Source organism: Ursus arctos, unplaced genomic scaffold (assembly GCF_023065955.2).
Source record: "Ursus arctos isolate Adak ecotype North America unplaced genomic scaffold, UrsArc2.0 scaffold_4, whole genome shotgun sequence".
Taxonomy (NCBI): Eukaryota; Metazoa; Chordata; class Mammalia; order Carnivora; family Ursidae; genus Ursus; species Ursus arctos.
The window spans coordinates 93,066,704-93,086,637 of record NW_026623056.1 but is presented as its reverse complement, the minus strand read 5'-3'; the positions used below and the strand labels follow the sequence as shown (position 1 = coordinate 93,086,637).

General features: G+C 62.0%; 1 protein-coding gene across 1 annotated transcript in view; it reads left to right on the top strand.

The window, feature by feature from the left end:
• The window catches only part of TSPEAR (thrombospondin type laminin G domain and EAR repeats), a 56,839-nt gene that overhangs the window by 32,373 nt on the left and 4,532 nt on the right, over nt 1-19,934 (top strand). The window contains exons 5-11 of the mRNA XM_026500625.4: nt 837-927; nt 1,997-2,153; nt 4,001-4,132; nt 4,810-5,036; nt 6,220-6,406; nt 7,478-7,707; nt 19,475-19,662. Coding sequence (XP_026356410.3) covers nt 837-927; nt 1,997-2,153; nt 4,001-4,132; nt 4,810-5,036; nt 6,220-6,406; nt 7,478-7,707; nt 19,475-19,662 — 1,212 coding nt within the window. The remainder of the gene's footprint in view (nt 1-836; nt 928-1,996; nt 2,154-4,000; nt 4,133-4,809; nt 5,037-6,219; nt 6,407-7,477; nt 7,708-19,474; nt 19,663-19,934) is intronic.

Below are 19,934 nucleotides of genomic sequence, written 5' to 3'. Positions count from 1 at the left end.
AGATGTGAGCCTGGAAGGAGCGGGTGTGTTTACGGGAGGAAAAGGCATCGAGGTGCAGGAGGCCCTGGGCTGTGAGGAGAAAGCACACGCCTGGCTCGGCCACCCCAGAGGCTCCAGTCAGGATGTCCCCTCCAGCAGGCGTCTACCTCCTCCCCCATCCCCAGGGCTCAGCCTCCACTTCCACGTCGAGACCCAGCTCGGGCCACACCTTCCAGCATCTCCCAGGTCACCGGCAAGCACCCCTCCTTGCCAGATACGATCCGTTCCCCCCCAGGCTTGGTGGAGGGTGGGCAGGCAGACCCAATGCCAGTAGGAGCCACTGAGGTTCCCGAGAGACGGAGGAGACACTGAGCAGACAGCTCAGCAGCCGCACTTGCAGAGGACTCTTGTCCTGGAGCAAAGAGCGTCCCTGCAACTCAGGTCCACCAGAACCCGGACATGGGAACTTGCTTGGAGACTGCGTCCTTGCAGGGGCGATCGAGTTAAGTTGAGGTCGTACTGCAGTAGGGCGGCCCCGGTCCAGAGTCTGCTGTCCTTCTAAGAAGAGGAGAAGCGGCACAGAGACGGCCCTGTGAAGACAGAGGCAGAGGCCGTGACCTGGCTACAGCCAGGGACTACCAGAAGCCCCAGAGGCTGGAAGAGGCTGGAGGACCATCCCCTGCAGCCACCAGAGGAAGCGCGGCCCGCCGCACCTAGATCCCAGACTCCCGGCTCCAGAGCTGTGGGTCATCTGCTGTTCCAGCCTCTCCTGTGCTGCGTCTCCCTGCCCTTTTCTGCATAAATGGGCTGTGACCCAGTTCCCCCATGGCCCTAAAACTACCCTCAAATGTTTTCAGAATGGCTGACGTGCCCTTCCCGGCCACCCTATCGGTGCGAGGAGCCCGATTCTTCATCGGCAGCCGCAAGAGGACCAAAGGCCTGTTCACGGTAAGTAGGGAAGGGGCTGCCGTCTGGCCTCCCAACAGCAGTGCCCACAGAGGGGCCGTCACTATAGGCCTGCTGTGCTCACGCTCTGACGGACAGGCTGCTGTGTGTGCCACGTGGGACCAGGGAGCCCCGGGCTCCACTGGGGCCCCTTACTTGCCAGGCACATTTCACCGTGTTCCCTCCTCCTGGCACACTCATCCTCACTGCCACCATGGCTCACACCCTATACCTTCAGGGCCCTGCTCCACGTCCACTTCCTTGGAGACCTTCCCCCATCCCTCAGAGAAGATGGGCCTTGTACCCATCTCCTGTAGCCCTGACCGTCCTCAGACCAACAGTGTGCTTGCTCATTACCTGTTTCTCCCCTCGACTGCAGCTGGGAGAACCCTGTTCCATGAATGTAGGGGCTTTTGTTTCCTGCTGTGCTGTGTCTAGACCCATGCCTGATACATGATAGGTGCTTGGTGAATAGTTATGGATGGCATGATTGGGTGGAAGGACAGATGGATGACTGGATGGGTGGGTGGATGGACATATGGATGGGTGGGTGGATGGATGGATGGATGAGTGAGTGAGAGATGGATGGATGAATGGATGAATGGATAGCTGGATGGGTGGGTGGATGGATGGATGATGGCTGGCTGGATAGGTGAATAGATGGGTGGATGGATGAGTGACTGAGTGATGGATAGATGGTTGGATGGATGGATGGATGGATGGACATATGGTGGGTGGATGGATGGATGGATGGATGGGTGGATGGACAGACAGATTAACAGATGGATAGATGTGCAATGCAGCCTAGTCACCCTAGGTTAGTTCATAGCAAAAACCCTTTCTGTGACTTAATTACCTCAGAATGGTATATAGTTCTCCACCATTGCTCTCAGTGCTCCCCATGCCCCCCAACCAATCAGCAAGCTCTACTCTCCTAGCTCTAGAGAAGATGGATGGATAGACCCTCCATGCCCCATTCCCACCCCTGCACCAGGGTCTGGACAGGCTGAGCCCAGTGGTCCAGGCGCTCGCTGGTGGCGAAGTTCTGAACGTGCTGTCCCTCTCTCTGCAGGGCCTGGTGAGGCAGCTGGTTCTGCTGCCCGGCTCGGACGCCACCCCAAGGCTCTGTCCCTGCAGGAGTGCCGAGCTGGCTGTGCTGTCCATCCCTCCTGTCCTGCAGGGTCTCCCGGGGAAGCCAGAAGATAATGAGGTGCTAAAATATCCCTATGGTTAGTAGGTCAAAGTCACCCACTCCCGCTCACTGATGGTGAACCCCAAGGGCCTTGTCCCTTTCCCACCTCCCCTGGGAGCAAAGACAGGAGGGTGATTATCAAATTGACAAAGGGACTGGCCCCGTCAGACACGCCAGCATCATCCATCTTTCCTCTGGCTGGCTCGCCCAGTGGCCCCCAAGCCCCACTTGGATGGTGCCCTCAAGAGACCGTTAGTCCTACTTGGGACGCCTGGGGCTGTTCCCTGACATCATCTTCCTTCTCTTGAGCCTTCTGACTTCCGTCTGCGGCCTGTTTTGCCCCCGACCAGTATTTGGGATCTTTGTCCCCATCCCTCTCTGATAGGCATCTAAATCTCAGCCCCCGCCCCAGTGGGGACCCCGAACTTCGAGAGGCATGTTTCAGTTGTCCGTGGTCCCCCAGCCCAAAGGGTCCCCTGCCCTGCTCTCTCTAGTGTGGGCTTCTGTGCTCTCCCTGTAAAGTTACAGTCTGGACCGTTGGTGTAAGCCACACCCCCTCCCCGGGGCGTCGAATCCCCTCCCACCACCACTCCGCCTGTGGGGGCGGGGGGACACACGACACAGCCCCTGCCCTCCGGAGTCTTGCCGTCATGCTTCACCAGTCAGGCGAGCCCCTCAAGCGCATCACCCACAGGACCCGTCCCAAGATGGGTTTCCGAACTCCCAGTGGTACTGGTTGCTGATTTTTTAAAAAGATTTTATCTATTTATTTGAGAGAGAGAGAATGAGCGTGGGAGGGGGCAGGGTCAGAGGGAGAAGCAGACTCCCCGCTGAGCAGGGAGCCTGACATGGGCTCCATCCCAGGACTGCGGGATCATGAGCCGAGCTGAAGGCAGACGCTTCGCCGACTGAGCCACCCAGGCGCCCCCTGCTGCTGCTTTTCATCTTTTCACGTTGGAGAATACTTTAATAGACTACAAATTGGGGCGCCCGGGTGGCTTCGTGGGTTGAGCGTCTGACTCTTGATTTCGGCTCAGGTCACGATCTCAGGGTCATGGGATCGAGCCCCATGTCGGGCTCCGTGCTCAGCGGGGAGTCTGCTTGAGATTTTCCCTCTGCCTCTGCTCTCTCTCTGTCTCTCTCTAAAATAAATAAATCCATCTTTTAAAAAATAGTCTACAAATTGATGCAGTTTATTGCCATGATATTTTGAATAATTTTATAGTAACAGTGCAATTTTGAATAATTTTTATGTAAAAGAAGAGACACAGAGGAAAATGATTTCCCTGCACAGTGAAGTTTTCAGGCACTCTGTGGAGATTTCCCACATCCGCCCAGTTCCGGCTCGGAACAAGAGGCAGGAGGCAGGGCTGTGAGCCCAGGCCTCCGCCGGGTGCTGATGAGGTCCCGGTGCCCGCAGCGCTGGCCGTCGGGCATGGAGGCCGCACCCACGTCACTGTGAATTGGCCCCGCAGCACCATCAGGACCCGTGGGCTTGGCCCGAGATGAGGTGTAGTCACCAGAACTGATGGGGTCAAACGCCGTGGAACAAGGCAAAGCTCGAGCTTAGAGAATCTCGCGCCAGAGAGGGACAGGTCTGAGAGGAGGGCAGGGCAGCAGCTGATGACTAAGGGGAAGGGGAAGGTGGGCTGCCCTCTGGGGTGGGCAGGGAGCCCGGCAGGGAAGCCTCACAGCTTCCGTCCTGCCGTGCGGGGCCTCACGTCCTCCCCGGGGCCGCGATGGAGACTGCTGCGTCCTCATGGTCCCCGCAGGCAGACGCAAAGGCAGGACCCCCCCGCCCTCCGGTCAGAGGTCTGCCTCCCAGCTCCATCTTCCTCCAGGGAACCTGTACTCTGGACGCTCCTCTCCCTTGTCTCCCGCCAGAAACCAACATGAAGGTGACCCTGGGCTCCCGGCCTCCGTGCACCAAAGTGGAGGAGGCCCAGTTCTGGTTTGACGCCAGCCGGAAGGGGCTGTTCCTGTGTGTGGGCAGCGAGTGGGTCTCCGTGTTAGCAGGTGAGCGGGCAGCGGGGCTCCCTCCGCCTGGGGACTCAGGCTCTTCTCCAGCCACCGTTCCTTGGGAGCAGAGAGCGACCCCCCAGGACAGCAGGCCTGCACGCTGCATCTGGACTCACGTGTCCTGGGCAAAGCTTGTCACCCCTCCGCGTCTAGTCCCCATGGCCCCGAGGGGGAAGCCTCCGGGTGCCCTGTCTGCCCCTCGGATCACAGATGCCAGGTGATGATGCCAGGAGCCTGGGAGCACGTCCTTCCCCAGAGCGCTCCCAGCGGTGCCTTCCCGCGTGGGGACGAGGGAGTCGAGGTCGCCCAGGGCGCCCGGGACCCTTGCCGACTGGAAACGGGAGCCGGCCACGGCCGCCGCTCGCGAGCCTGGACCCCGCTCCCTCATGCACTCGGGGCAGAGCTGTGCAGGAGCAGTGATCGGGGGAACGTCTAGTTGGGACCCGACGTGTCCGTGCCATCCAGTCAGCGTCGCGGCGTCTCCGCACGCCCTGAAACCCATGCAGGCGTGAGCGGGCGCCTTTGACAGCCTCTCTGTGAGGGTGACACGCGCTCCGGGCGGTGGCCCCGGAGCCGGCCCTGACCAGGCTCACGTTGGGGGTCAGGGCTCGGGGCCCCGGGTCCCGCTCCCATTCTGGGAGGCCTTAAGTGTGTCTCCACACTTGCGTCACCAGCCAGAGAAAAGCTGGACTATGTGGAGGAACATCAGAGCCTGTTCACCAGCTCGGAGACGTTGGGCATCGAGGTCTTTGCCATCCCCGAGGCCGGGCTCTTCGTGGCAGCCGCCAACCGCAAAACCACGTCCGCCATCTACAAGTGGACGGATGGGAAGTTCGCCTCGTACCAGAACATCCGCACACACCAAGCCCAGTCCTGGAGACATTTCACCATCGGGAAAAAGGCAAGTCTGCACCCGGCAACTGTCTCAATCCTTTTTATCTTGGGAAAACCCAAAGGTGGGGGCTGCTCGTGTGGGTGATACGGGGAAGTATTTCTCATGGTTTCAAAGTCTTACTCAGGTTCTCAGCAGCTTTCAAAGTCAGACACTTGGCGGGGTCTCTAAATCCAGAACGTGAAGTCTATTTGGCTTCCAAAAAATAGAAGACAAGACCATTCCTACGACACCGTCCGGTTCTACGTAGCCCCATCGGGGCTAAGTTAAAAGCTTGTCGGCCCACTTGACGAGCGGGTCAACAAGGCAGAAATCTTCGGGGATGGAGACAGGCTTACTGCAGGGGGCCGGGCCGGGGGTGGGGGTGAGACGCTCGCGGGCAGCCCCCTCACAGTCAGGGCCGATGCAGCAGGGGCAGGGCGGTGGGTCTGAGGGGCTGCCCCCAGCACGAGGCATGGTCTTATCAGCTCTGTCTATACCCTCGACTCCAGGGGCAGGGTCCCGGGGCCGCTGTCCTGCACGTGGCCCCCGCCTCACTCTCACCAGCACGTGTGTGCCAGGAACAGCCTGCCCTCACCGAGGCCGGCCCTGAGGGTGCGCCAGGAGCAGAGTGGACTGCGCGATGCCTCCTGTGGCTCGCAGCCCGCCGCAGCCCAGCTGCGCTCCCAGTCCATGCGGCGAACAGCTGACTAGCTCTCTGGCCTTTTGGTTGCCGACACCTTCATCATAAAAATGTTAACTTCGCATCAAAGAAACATCAGGAAATCCAGAAAAAACGGGGGGGGGGGCTGTCCGGTCCCCGAAGCAGGTGCGGGCTTACTGAGCGCACACGGGCTTGGGGCCTCGGCGGGCGCCCCACACACCGAGCCGGTGGCCTCCCGGTCCAGTCACACGCCGGGTACCGGGGTGTGTGTGGCCGCTGACGAGAGCAGCGCGCGCTTCTAGGCGGGAGGAGAGCGTGACGGTGCGTTCTGCTCATCGGGGGATGAAGGGCACGTTTGCGCAGAAAGCTCCCGAGTTTGGGGATAGAAATGGGGACGCTGGGCTGACGAAGGCAGACAGCTGAAGGGTCTGGAGCGTGACGGATGGATCCACGGACACGGGGCCGTCGGACAGAGACGCGGGTGCTCAGAAGCCTTAGCGCCAGGCCCCTCGCACTGACGGCAAGAACCAGTATCCGGCTCTGTTTCAGGTCTTCCTGGCAGTGGCTAATTTTGAACCGAATGAGAAGGGTCAGGAGTTCTCTGTCATTTACAAGTGGAACCAGAGGAAGCTGAGGTTCACGCCGTACCAGAGGGTCCCCACCCACAGCGCCCGGGACTGGGAGGCCTTCGAGGTGGCCGGGGAGCACTTCCTGGCCGTGGCGAACCACCGGGAAGGTAGGCTGCGGCCTTCCACGCGGAAGGAAACCATGGGGGGGCGGCTAGCTCACCCACGGGTCTGTTTCCACCTGGTTGACAAACCACAGTACATCCCACACGGCCGGTTCTCGGGCTGGCCGTCCTACAGTGCCGTCTGAGGTGAGCGCACCTGAGCGCCTCCTCCCCGTGCGCATAGGAAGACAGAGGCGCCTCTGGGTGGGTGCCGGCCCGGGACGGTGCTTATGGGAGCGTGGGCCACCCAGCTCACGGACCAGGTCATCTGAAACTAACCAACTAAACAGGAACTAACTAGCTAGCGTCCTCGTAGGAGGAGCCGGCTGCAGTAGGGGAGGAGATAAACGGTTGGACCGGAGGCCAGTGTCCCCCAGAGAGACGGGGGCGCGGACCGCGTGCAGGCAGAGTCGCTGGAGGATGCAGGACGTGGTTTTGTGCCTTCTGGACACACACTTGGTGGCGCAGTGGGTGCAGGAGGACAGGCCTGGCTGAGGCTGGGGTCTCGTCTCTGGGCGGTGCCGGCCCCTCCTGGTTGTATAACTCCAGGGGGCGGAGTCCGAGGCCGTGGGCCCTGCAGGGCATCTGCGGCCAGGGAGCTCTGTAGGGGCCGGGGAGGAGCCCCTGCTGCCCCACTCATGGGCAGGGGACCCCAGGAGCCCACTAAGCAGCGCTCCCCAGGGGCGGGAGTGTTCCGGGAGAGGCTAGTGCAGCCGGGGAGCTGTAGGGAGCACGGTGTGGACAGAAGGTGCGGAGGCCTGAGCTAGGGGCACAGTGAGAGCAGCGGGGGCGTTGGGCAGTGTGAGAGGTGAGGCTGGGGAAGGTGGGGTCCCAGCTCTCAGATGGAAGGCCATGGGGGGAGGGGTCCGGAGCCTCCAAAGGAAGGACCCAGGGAGGGCTGTCCTCTGAGCACAGGGGCAGGGAGCGCAGGGGTGCACAGGGACGGTGCCCAGTGGCCAGACGGCACCGGACGGACCCCCTGGCCCCAGAACAGGTCCAGGCTGGCCAGGGCTCCACTGAGGCCGCCGTAAGGGGCCATCTGCCTGCCCTGCCTCACGGCGGCTGCCTGGCTTGCAGGTGACAATCACAACATCGACAGCGTCATCTACAAGTGGAACCCAAGCACCCGCCTCTTCGAGGCCAACCAGACCATTGCCACCTCCGGCGCCTACGACTGGGAGTTCTTCACCGTGGGGCCCTACTCGTTCCTGGTGGTGGCCAACGCCTTCAACGGCACGTCCACGAGGCTGCACTCCCACCTGTATGTGTGGCTCCTCGGCTCCTTCCAGCTGTTCCAGGCCTTCCTGGTAAGGAGCCGGCGGGAGCCTCGGGTCCCGCCTCCGTCAGGCCGCCTGGCACCCGCAGCGGGGCTGCTGGAGACAGGGGACGCGGGACCTGGGGACCCAAAGGGCCAGGACCAGCACCCAGCTCCAGACCCTCCTCACCGAGGCTCCGCCCCCCACGGGTGGCTCAGGCTGAGCTGTGTTGCCCGGAGTTCAGTCCAACAATGAGGCCGGAGGGGCCCTGCCCTGCCCTCCCTCTGGCACGGAGCTTGCTCTGTGGGCCTCATTCCCCCTGGGCAGGCCCCGGCGTCTAACTGGCCTTTCTGTGGGTGTTGGGTTCCTGCCTTGGGGCAGCCGGGCAGCAAGCCCCTGACCTGGTCGAGGGTGGGGGCGGGGTGGCGTTGCCCACTTTCCCTTCTGACCATGAAGGTGCCTCGGCTGGTTCGAGGCTCCACGGGCAGGTTGGCAACACCTTGGAGTGGATCGAGGCGCAACATGTGCTTATCGGGGTGGGACAGTGCTGGGCGCCCCGGGAGCCATCGTGCCGGCTCTGGTCCTGGCCGAGGACCGTGGGAGGAGGCACAGGTACTGGGTGGGGGCACACACTGCCCATCTCAGGACGCGGGGCCGGCGCTGGCTGCCCTTTGCCGTTCCTGATGGAACCGTGGGCGTTCCCTCTCTACTTGCGGCAATCATGATGGACAGGAGGTCACCACCAGCATGACAACTTCCTCCCTGGATCCTTCCGGAACGTCCCTTTGCTTGTTTATCGGGTCCTTTGTTCTCCCAGGAGAAATGCTTCCAGGGCACTCTGAGCCTTGGGGTGGTGACTCCTTTGGTGTTTGACGTCATGGGGCGAAGAGGAAATGTGCTGAAACCCCCTCCTGCTGGGTCTGTTGGGAAATGGGAAGGGTGATGGGGGCTTTGCTATTGAGACCGGCAGCCGTGCGGAGAGGCTGGAGTGACTGAAAGCCGTCCCCTCTAGGACAAGGCTGCTTACGGGGTGGGTCTCAAACACGGGGGAGAAAGATGACGTTCCAGACGGCAGGCTCCTCTGCGGGCAGAAGTCGGGGTGTGTAGGAGGCGGGCTCAGAGAGCCCACTGCGCAGGGACGAGGCCGGCAGCGCTCTGGAGAACAGTTCTGCGCCTTCCTCCGCCATCCAGGGTTGCACCGTACACACCCTGTGGCTGGAGGCCGACGCGCCGCCCGCTGCCCGCCGTCCTCCTCAGAGCCCTCACGGTGCGGTCGGGGCACCACGTCTGGCGTCCGCGCGGCGGGCGGCTCCCTCAGGAAGGGACGAGAGGACAAGCTGCAGAGGGCGAGGGCCTCCACACGTGAGCAGGCACCCGGCTGCTGTGGGGAGGAGGCAGTGACCCGGCGGCCGTGCCGCGCGGGGGAGGCAGTGGCAGCGGCAGAGCGACACTGAAGCACGTGTGGGAGGCCGGTTCCCGAGTGCCGTCGTGGAACAAGGAGGCCCAGGTGTGAGCGTGGAGGCAGCAGGACCCCGAGCTTCCTGGCAGGAGGAGGTCATACCTGGGGCTGCCCATCCCGAGAGGGGGCGCCCTGGAAGAAGTGGAACTGGGGTGAGGTGATTCCTCGCAGCCACATGCCTTCGTGCGGGCCTCAGGGGCTGAGCAGCTGAGCCGGGTGGGCGGAAAGTGCCGGAACCAGGAGCTTCGTCCACCTCCTCCCACTCGGTCCTCACTGCCACGCTGTGAGCTGAGTGCAGCCCGTAGTCTCCTTTTACACCCGGGGACACTGAGGCACGGGATTCCGGGACCGGCACCTGGCAGATCTGGGATTGGAACCCAGGTGGTGCGGTCTATCGCTCTGCTCAGCATTGGACAGAGTCCTCGAGCACGAGCTCCTTCGGCGGCGTCTGCCGTCACGGCAAGGCCAAGGCCCCCGAAAACAGCTCGGCGGGCCTGGGGCACAGCTGTCCCCCAACCATGGGCCTGGGTATGTGTTTGCCAATTTGAAAAGCGTTCAGCAATGGGCTGGCGTGGGGCCCGCCCATCAGATGCCCCGTGGAACTAGACCCCAGACCTGTGGGACTGAAGACACGGGAGTGTCTGGGGAGCCGACCGCGGGTAGCCACGTCGGGATTCGCGAGGAGGCCTGGACACGCGGGGCCGGCGGCTGAGGAGGCCCGTGTGGCACAGAGCAGCTGTGTAAGGGCCGCTCGGAGCCCTGCGCAGGGGACGGGCAGACGCAGCTCGTGTGGGAACCCCGTGGGCTCTAAAAGACCTCCCGTGTCAGCAGGGGTGCCCAGCCCGAGGAGGGGTCCGGGTGTTCGTGCGTCTGGAGCCCGCACGAGGGGCGGCCGTGGAAACTGAAGGGGATGATGGCTCACTGCTTCGTGGTAGCTAACGGGCGGGTGGGGGACAGGGGAGCAGGACCCCGTGGTCCCGAGAGCAGGGTCTTGCAGCCTGGCGTGGAAGGCGCTGCCTGCGGCCGTCTGGTCACTCAGGCCGGGTCTTGAGCGGGGCCAACAAACCGTGCATTTGGCACGAGTGGGGTTCCTGCCGTGGGTTGGGAGCACACTTGGGAGATTATTGTCCTGCGGCTACCAACACCGTGACCCCAAATCTCCGACACTTGGATAAAAGGCCCAGGTAGAAAGGTGTTTTTCACCAGGGGCCGCCACCAGATGCCGCCGCTCCTGGAGGCACCGCCCGCCAAGGACAGATGCTACCCGCCACCGTCCTCTCCAGGGACCACAAACGGACAGCGAGGAGCCTCCAGGTGTTTGGTGAAGGACACAAAACATGAAATAGGCTAACGTGTAGACATACACCCGCCCTGGACCAAACCGAGCTAGCTCTAAAAACACAAGGAATTTTAAAAATCGTAATTACCCTAATTACCTTTTAAATTTTAATTACCTTCAGAAGTATTCAAGAATACATCACATGTATAAAGTCAATACAGAATGCCCCGAAAGGACAGAGTTCTCAGGTATTAAAAATACAGTTGCTGGCCTTATAAGAAGATACTCGTCAACCGGACTGGAAACTCAAGGCCGGAGAAACTTCTAGAATGTACAACGAGAAGATGAGGCAGAGAGAGGGGATCAACCCAGGAGATCCAGAAGGAGAGATGTGAGAGCAGAGGGCAATGGGGCCATCGAGGGGCTCCCTGGACGTGGGGACACGCCGTCAGCTGGGGGTGCGCTGGTCCTGGAGACCAGATCGGAGAGGCTCAGGCCGCCGTGCACCGTGGGTTTCTCACATGGGCTCCGAAGGAGAGCACTTTCAGTCTGAATTCTGTGCCGTGCTGTGGGCAGGAGAAGGAGCCCAGGCCGCCACAAGTGTCCATGGCCCCCCCCACCGAGGGTTCGTCCTCACCAGGGTGAAGTGCCACAAGTGTTCCCAGGTGTCCTCTGCCATGTGGCTGCTCCGTCTGAGCCACGGCCACGGCCCGGAGAGGGGGCAGCCCCCACTGGCCGTCACCCCCCAGCTCCGTGTCGGCACCCAGGAGGGACGATTAGGGAAGAGGAGGACTGCATGGACATGCGGCTGACAGGTGTGAAGACGGGATGGAAGAAGAAAGCTGCGGGCAGAACCCGCAGGAGGGCGTTGTGGACACGGCGTCCGCAGGGTGCAGCCGGCGTCACAGAGCCGGACGGAACAGCTCCCGGGGCCGGGCAGGACCCTCGAGACGCTGGAAGACCAGGTCATGTGCGGAGATGGGGATTTTCTTCCCCAAAAAGGAAAAAGAGGGGAGCAGGGATGGATTTGGAAGCAGCAGCAATCCCCAGCTTGTCGAACAGCCGCTGGGGCAACGCTCCGGGGGCTCGTGTGCAGGGAGACACAGGCAGAGCCGTCACTGTTCAAAGGACAGTCTGCTTGACCTGCATGTGGGGACCGTCCCCAGGGGTGGCACGGAGCTCCTCCGCCACTGAAACCCGCGGGAAGGGCGAGGCTCTGCGGGAGGGACCTGGGGAGGCGGCCAGGACACCATAAGCACCGACAGCGAAATCTCGATCCTAGAGCCGTCCTGTGGACGGAGTCTGGAGGCTTGGTCTGGGGTCTGACACTGAGTGCCTATGTTGGGGTTCGTTGGTAGAGGGACAAGGGCAAGGGGAGGTGAAGGAGGGTGGGGGCCCATATCTTCCTCCTAGAGCTCCAGGAATCAGAGGGGTCTCCCAGGCAGCGGCCTCTGTGTCTCCAGCGGCCCAGGCCCGTCTCGGCAGCCTGGGCTCCCAAACCAGCAAGACCAGATGGCCGCGGGCCCCGCCGGTGCTGGGGGTGTGGTATTTCCCGTTCCTGACAGCCTCCTGCCAGAAACCCTGGGATTTCCACGGACGCGACCTTTCTTGCTTCCGCTTGTGAGAAGCCTCTCTGCCATTTGCAGACACATCTGAAGGGGGGCCTGCGGCGCTTCTTGCTCCACTGGCTCACGATTCCACCTCAGGCCCGCTTCACAGACAAGGACACGGAGGTGGGAAGTGAGGGGACCGAGCTGGGGACTCAGGTGGTGCGCGGAGGAGCCAGTCCGTCCATACAAGGCCCTGTAGTTGGGCCCTGGAGGGGGCCCCTGGGGACGCGTGTCTCCTCACCTCGCCTGTGTGCGTGGCTGGTCCCTTTGAGAGACTCCCAGCTCTCGGTCAAAAGGGTTTCAGGACAAGAGGCTGAGTGTTGCTGGGCAGACTCACCCGGGGTCTTTGCGGGCTCTGGAAGGCAGAGGAGACCTTCCTGGAACGTGGCTTCAGGTCTCCATGCTCAGCGACGCTGGCGTAGACAGCCAGCCCCAAAGGTCGCGGCCGCTCTGCATTTTCAGGAGGCATCTGAGCCAGCCCCAGTCTGCGCCCAGCCCTGTGGGTGGGGCTGCCCCAGGAGCCAGAACCCTGGGGGCTGCTGGGGGCACCGGTGTCCCCCGACCCTGCAGGCTGCCAGGGGAGGCCCCCGGGACAGCCAGCCACTTCGCGCCCGGCCCAGAGGCCTTCTCTTACAGGCCCCACTCCTCGCACCTCGATAACGCCTCAAACCCCACAAAGTCCCACTTTCATGTTTTGCATTGTGTTTAAATCCTCTTAGGTCCTGGCGTTGCCTTGGTGTGTTTACTGTTTGGCTTGAAGTTTTGCAACATCTTTTGTGACCGTGAGCTTTGAAGCAGGAAGGCTATGTGCTCAGAGAGGTGCTGACCTCACGGGGGGCCTTTTCTGGAGGGCTGGGCTGGGCGTGGGGGCAGGGAGTGCTTGAGGGGCGTGCACACGGACTGCTGGGAAGGAGCTGGGAGACTGGTGGGCGTCTGAGTTCCGCTCAGGAGGAAGCCCCTGGCTGATAGGCTTTGTGGCCGGTGTGAATGGGAGGCTGGCTACTCACCCTGGGGCACATTCCCCAGACCCACCTCTGCACCAGGAATTCCAGAACCTTCCTGCAGGCGGCAGAGACCAAGGCTCCAATGACTCGGCCTAATCATTTGAGAGCAAAGGAGGCTGGAGCAGGGTGTGTCCAGGAAGCACGAACTCCATGCACCGGAAATCCAGCCTCCAGCTTCTGGGCTTTCTGCTCCGAAGCTCCCTGGCTGAGGGGCCTGTGGTCACGGTCATCAAATGTGGACCCAGCGTGGAGGGCTGGGGGAGGGGAGCCGTTGACCACATGGGGTTTGTTGCCGAGAGGCGGGCTGATGGTGTGAGGGGCTGTCCGAGTGCCCGTGGGACCCCCGGGGGAGAGAGTCTGAAATGCGAGGGATGCGGGACATCTGGCAGGGGGAGGGACAGGCAGAGGCGCTGCCCGGTGGTCCGCGGGTATGTGGGGGCAGCCGGTGAAGCTGGGGGCTTGTCAGAAACTTCGTTTCCACTGAGCATGTAAATGTCCAGAAAGGAGTTGGAAGACAGGCCAGAGCGTTGGGGTGAGATCACGGATTACCTGTGAGCTGGGTGGTGAGAGCGCCCCTCGGTGGTCAGCATTGAAGGACGGCCCTGGGAGGGGGACTTCCTCCTGGCCACTTTTGTTTGCTCAGGGAGCAGGCAGCCTGGGGGAGGGGCCCAGGAAGTCGGCGGGGGGGGGGGGGGGGCCTGCAGCCTCGTGGGACGGGACCCTCACCCACACTGGCCAACTGCCTGCCACGAGAATAGCAACATCCCCACGCCGGGGCCCTTTGGGGGGCTGCTTGCCATCCCCTGGCAGCACCCTGCCTCCCTGCCCTGCTCCCCAGGCACTCCCTGACCTTGATTCTGGCTGCTTCGGAGCCAGAACCCAAGGGCCTCCTGGCCCAGCCTGATGCTCTGATTACCGAGAGCCCACCCCCCCCCCCGAGGGAGGCCGTCAGGGGCTCCAGGTGCGCCTGGCTGCTGGGTCCCCGAAGCGCCATCATCCCGGCGAGGCACTCGGGCAGCCTGCCAGGCACCGCGCTGGGGGCTGTCGAGGCAGGCACCAGGGGAATTCCGCTCAGAAGGAGGGAGGGAGGGGCCGCCCAGCCCAGCAGGTGCCCGGCCACTGCGCCAGGTGCCAGGCAGGGTTTGGCAGGGCTGTTTGATGTGGGAATTTCTTCTCTCTCTGATGAGTCCCTAATGCACCTAGAATCCAGGAGCCGCCTGACATCAGGCCCCAGGCCCCTGCGCCCCCTGCCCAGGCGGGCACAGCTGTGGGCAAATACGCTCCCCACTCTGGCTTCTGAGAGGGAGGAGCCCGGCCTCTGGCTGAGGGTGCAGTGTGGGCTGTGTTCTGGGAGGGGCTCTGGCGGCCCTGTGTGGGGAGGAGGGGTCATTGATAGCCAGTGGCTACGACCCCAGGAGGCCTTCCAGGTCTCTGCCACCCTCTGCCCAGATGAAATCCCAGGTGCCTGGCTCAGTTTGCGTTCCGGGTAAACAATGAATAATTTTTTAGTAAAAGAGTGTCCCCAGCAGTGCATGGGGTGCGCACAATTGTTTTTCTGGAATTCAAACTGAACGAGGCACCCCCGTCCTTGCTGTATGGGGGGGCACACAGAACAGAGGCAGGATGAGGACCCCTCTAAACCACACATACATCTCCCTCCCTCCTCCCTCCACCAGACACACCCTCGGCCTTCCTCCTCGCCTCTGCCTGTGCTCCCGGAGCCTCCCGCAGCCCCTCCTCAGCCCCCCGTCTGCACGCGCCTCCATGCTGGGACTGAAGCCGAGGGAGCAGGCTGAGGGTCACACAGCTTGGAGCCGGAAGGAAGCCCTGGCACCTGGGGAGATCCTCTCCTCGGACCACCTGCTGACCACTTTATGTGCATGTGTGCAGGTGTGTGTGTGTGTACACACGTGCACGAGCATGCACGCAGCATGTACAGTTGTGTGCGTGCAGATGTATACGTGTGCATGCGTGGACGCGTGTGGGTGTGTACAGGTGTGCACATGCAGGCACACGCAGGGGCACATGTGTGCACGTGTGTGCGTGTGTGCATGCAGGCATGTGCACGCGTGGACGTGTGTGGGTGTATACAGGTGTGCACATGCAGGCACACGCAGGGGCATATGTGTGCACGTGTGTGCGTGTGTGCATGCAGGCATGTGCACACGTGGATTTGTGTGGGTGTGTACAGGTGCGCACATGCAGGCACACACATGTGCATGTGTGTGTGCGTGTGTGCGTGCAGGCATGTGCACGCGTGGATGTGTAGGTGTGCGTGTGTCTGTACATGCAGGCTTGTGCATTTACAGGTGTGTAGTTTCCCAGTGGCGTGGTTTCCTGGCACAGGGCTGGAGGGAGCCTGTGGTCTAGCGGGCTGACAGCTGCTGTTTGGTTTCCGAGGAGTCGCAGAGCTGCCCTGTGTGACTCTCTGCACAGGTGTGGGTCCCCAGCAGGGGACGATGCTGAAGGCTCCATGGGCCCCGAGTGTCTCTGAGCCTGCTTGGATGCTGTGAGGTGGCTCCAGCGGACAGAAATAGTGCCACCTGATGGAGCCACAGTGAGGAGAGGACACATTCACCCAGAAGAGCCCTAGCCCAGCTCCTGGTGCCTGCACGGAGTCAGTGACTGCCGGGTGGCCTGGTCCCTTTGTCCTTGTCCTAGTGAGTCGTATTCTTTTAGCTGCAACTCACCTGTTTCTGCCCCTCAGGACAGGTCCAGACCCGCTTCTAAGCAGCTGGACTAGGAGCCCACTCGGGGGTGGTGCCAGGACTGTTCTCGGGAAGGGCCCAGGTCGTCTGGGCCATGGCAGACAATGGCACCCTCTGCTGGGCATTGAGAAAATGCCACCTTGACCGGCAGTGTGCTCTTGGCCCGGTGGCTGGGGTGGCCAAGCAGGCACTGAGGTCGGTCAATAGGGGATAAGCAGGCAGGCTGGACAGCACATCCCGAATTTGCATGTGGGGACAGCAATGTTCAAGCTGGTGACAGATGTGCCAAAAAGGGGCAGGCATGTGAGGCCTGGCCCTGGCTGGCCTGGGATGTGAGGTGTCCCCTGAGCACAGGCCTTGCTGGGTACCGGGAAGCCAGGGAGGGATGCAGTGGTGGACCCAGGGGTGCCCCTACAGTGTAGCAGCTCTGGCCCGGCCGGGACAACCTGGGACCATGCAGGGAGGACCTGCCCCCAGGTGGAACGCGGCGTCCCCAGGGAAGCAGGCCAGTCCCCAGCCTGCCCACTGTGTGGCTTTGGGCATCCCTGCATCCCTGGGCCCAGGCCCCAGTTCATGCCACAGAAATCCTCTGAGACCCCGGCCCTGAGCGTGACCCCAAATGTACAGGAGGGAGGGTGCTAACAGCCACCTGTGGCCCAAACCCGAGGAGTGTCCTTGTGTCAGAGGGCACGGCGGCCGGCAGGGACACCTTCTTCCTGCCCTCTGCTCGTGCAGGAGTTACAGAGCCAAGGGACGTGCCTCAGACGGACCTAAGGGCCTGGAGACACCTCTCCTGGCTTCGGAGGGGCCACGGGTGTGTTACCGTGCTGACTGTCTGGGCAGCTGGAAAAGCCGAAAGTTACCCTTGGAAGGAAGGAACGGACCATCCACCTTCCACCTGTTCCCAGGGCCTCACACGCTGTTGACCCCGCGCTTTCCTCCCTCACGCGGCTCCCCCTGCGCCCCTCCGCAGGGCAGGTGGACCTGGGGCGCACGGAGCACCTCCTCCGGGCTCCGCCTTAGCCACGCGGAGGGTCCAAGATGAGGAGGACACATTTGCTTTTGCCAGCATTTTTGGTTTTACACATTGGGTGTGACGTGGTCTCTCCGTGACTTCAAAGTTGTGATTCCCGGGGACTAGACAGCGGGCACGTCCCTGTGCATTTGCTGGCCTCCTGCACTTTCCTTTGTGAAACATCTGTTCAGGTCTTTTGCCCACGTTTGACTTTCTCTTGTGTCTTCAGTATTGATACGCGGGCGTGGCAGCCTGTCCCCGGCCGGCGGTGGGGGGGGGGGGGTTGGAGGGGGGCAGGGGGCTGCAGGGCGCGTGTGTACATGCTGGCACTGCTCCTGTCACCTGTGGTCGCTCCCTTGTCCGTGTGCACCTGGAGCTCACCCCCCTGGGGCCGCACGTGCACCCTCGCGCCCTCACCTGTGCCCCGCCGGCCACCTCCAGCCTTCCCCGTAAAGCAGGCCCCCTGGCAACTCGTTCTGTCGCTCCTGTCTGCAAATGACCTTAGCCAACCTTCATCTGTGAAGTCTGTTCTCACTGGTTTTAGAATTCAGGGCTCACATGTTTTCCATTCGATGGCTCTGAGGATGTTTTCCCGTGGACGCCGAACTTCCCTCGTCCCCGGTGTCGCTGCTCCGTTGTCCCCGCGCCCTGCTGTCCGGGACGTGACTTCTCCCCTGCCTCTCGCCTCTCGCTCTGTGTTCTGTGTCAGCTACTTGAACACGACGTGTCCCGGCGTGGGTCTCTGCGTGTATGCTGCTCCGGGTCTCTGCTCTTTTTGGATCTATGGTTTGGTGTTTTTAATCAAATCTGGAAACATTCGAGCCTTATGCAGGTAAATGTTTTCTTCTGTGTCCTCCTCCTTTCCTTTCCTTCGGGGACTCCACTCCCCTGTGTGTTAGATGGCGTCGTAGGATCCCACGGGCATGGGTTCCGTTCACGCTTGTTAGAATCTTTGTTCCCCTGTGTGCTCCGTGTGGGTGATCCTGTTGGTGTCCCCTCGGTTCCCCGACTGTGCGTTCTGGACGGCCCTGGAGCCGTCGGTCCCCTCCCATGAATGTTGGACTCTAGATATCACGCTGTCAGTTACGGGATTGCTCTTCTGCCCCTGCAGTGTTCACAGCCGTCCGAACGTCCCGACACCTGCGAACCGCGTGCGTTTTCCCGTAGGCTCTCATCGGGGTCACTGTAGGGTCTGTATCTGCCAGTCTCGATGTCTGCGCTGTTGGTACATTTTGTTCAGTGTTTTCTCTCGGCCGTAGACCGCGCTCGCGCTCTGTGTGAGCCTCTGGCCTCCCAACTGCTGTTTGCTCGTCCCCGGGTCCCTGGGTCCCTGGACACCGGCCTAGGCCTGCCCCGCAGGAGCTGGACAAGAACTCGAGAGAGGTTAACGTGGCGACATTGGGGCTCCCCCTCCCGGGGCTCCCTCCTCTCTCAGATATCCCCCTTCCGTTTCTAGCCACTCCCTCTGGGGACCCCCAGCCAGCCTGCTGCACACACCCGAGGGCCGTGGCCGTGCGGCATGGGGTGAGGAACCGTCAGAGGAAAAGCCAGACACACACACCCCGTGTGCATGTGATTCCCTTGGTTCAGGAGTCACGGCCCCTCCAGGGTCTGCCTGCCCCCGGCCACTGTCCGGAACCTTCAACTGTTTGCGCGTACAGCTGTGTTTGCAACTGCTGTCAGCAGGAGGGCCAGCGCTGCATGCATCAGAAGCTGCGAGGCAGGAGGCAAACTCTCAAAGACAACTTCAGTGCGCTGTGAGCCACTGGAGCTCCTGCAGCCCAAGGGGACAGGTGGGGTCGAGGGAGCCCCTTTCTGCTGACATGGGAACCAAGGGACCGGCAGCGTCCACTCACTGTGGCTCGGGCTCCCCGAGGACGTCTGCGTGCTCGTCCATCAGCCACAGACCCGCCACGGGGAGCCGTACCCTCCCTCTCCTGCTCGACCCCTACTATTCGCCGTCTTCCTATGCAGTTGCCCAAAACGCCTCTCTGTGCACCTGCGCCTTGTTTCCCCAGGAAAATGTCTCCATTTATTTCTGCCCCCACCCCCTCTCTTCAGGGCTCAAACTCAGGGCCTGGATCTGGACTCCTCGGGTCCTCTCCCTCCCTGTGCACCTGCACCACCATAATCCCTGAGATGCTGGCCACAAACGACATAAACGTCCTCCTCCTGGGCCCCACATGCAAATCAGTTCATGCAGCTTGAGCTCTGGCAAAGGCTCCACAGCTCGCCATTCGTGTGCCAGTCCAGCCCTGTTTCCCCTGTGCATACTTCACCCTCGAGGCTGATAAGTGGCTCATGGAGGAACAGGATGCATGGGACCCAGAGATGGGGCTGCTGGTAGAATCCAAAGAAAGCCTCGGGCCCGGGACAGCATGTAGTCAGAAACACAAATGTCTAGAGGTTGCTTCGGAGGTCAGAGCTGGGACCAGAGGAAGCAGGGAGGGCTCCCTGGAAAAGGTGTTTTAGCAGCTGGACCTTGCAGGACAGGCAGCATAGGGGGTGGGGGAGTGGAAGGCACAGAAGACTGAGAAGCACTTTGCACAGATGATCTCTTTGGGTGTGGGTGTGGTTGGGCCCCCACACTCATGACGGGGGTGGCGGCAGTGAGGCTGGAAGTGAGCAGAGCCAGATGGGGGAGCGCCGCGTGTCCGGTGCCCCAGCTGTTTGTGGTGTAGCCCTGCGGCGGCACTGGGACGCCGCTGAGGGCCGCTCTTCACTCCTTCCCGCTCTGTCCCAGACGTTCGGCGCCGCGGACTGGGAGGTTTTCCACATCGGAGAGAGGGTGTTCCTTGCGGTCGCGAACAGTCACAGCTACGACGTGCGGACGCAAACGCACAGTGACTCCTACGTCATCAACTCGGTCATCTACGAGCTGAACGTCACCGCGCAGATGTTCGTCAAGTTCCAGGAGATTCCCACCTGCAGGTGCGCCTTGCGGCCGCGGGTGGGCACAAAGGGCAGGGCGCTGCCCACGGAGCCAGCACGGCCGGAGCCTGGCATGCAAGCGTGTCCACGTGTGTCGGGGCGCGCTGGCCTCGCGGCACCACATGTGCAAACCTCCTCCAGGGGCCGCCGAGGAGCTTCGTGGCTCCTCCTTGTCGCCTTGGTTCTACTTGCTGTCCAGCAGCAGGCCCTGTTCGCGGTTCGGTGATTTTCGTTAAACCCGCAGGTCTGTGCAACCATCACCGGCTGTTTCA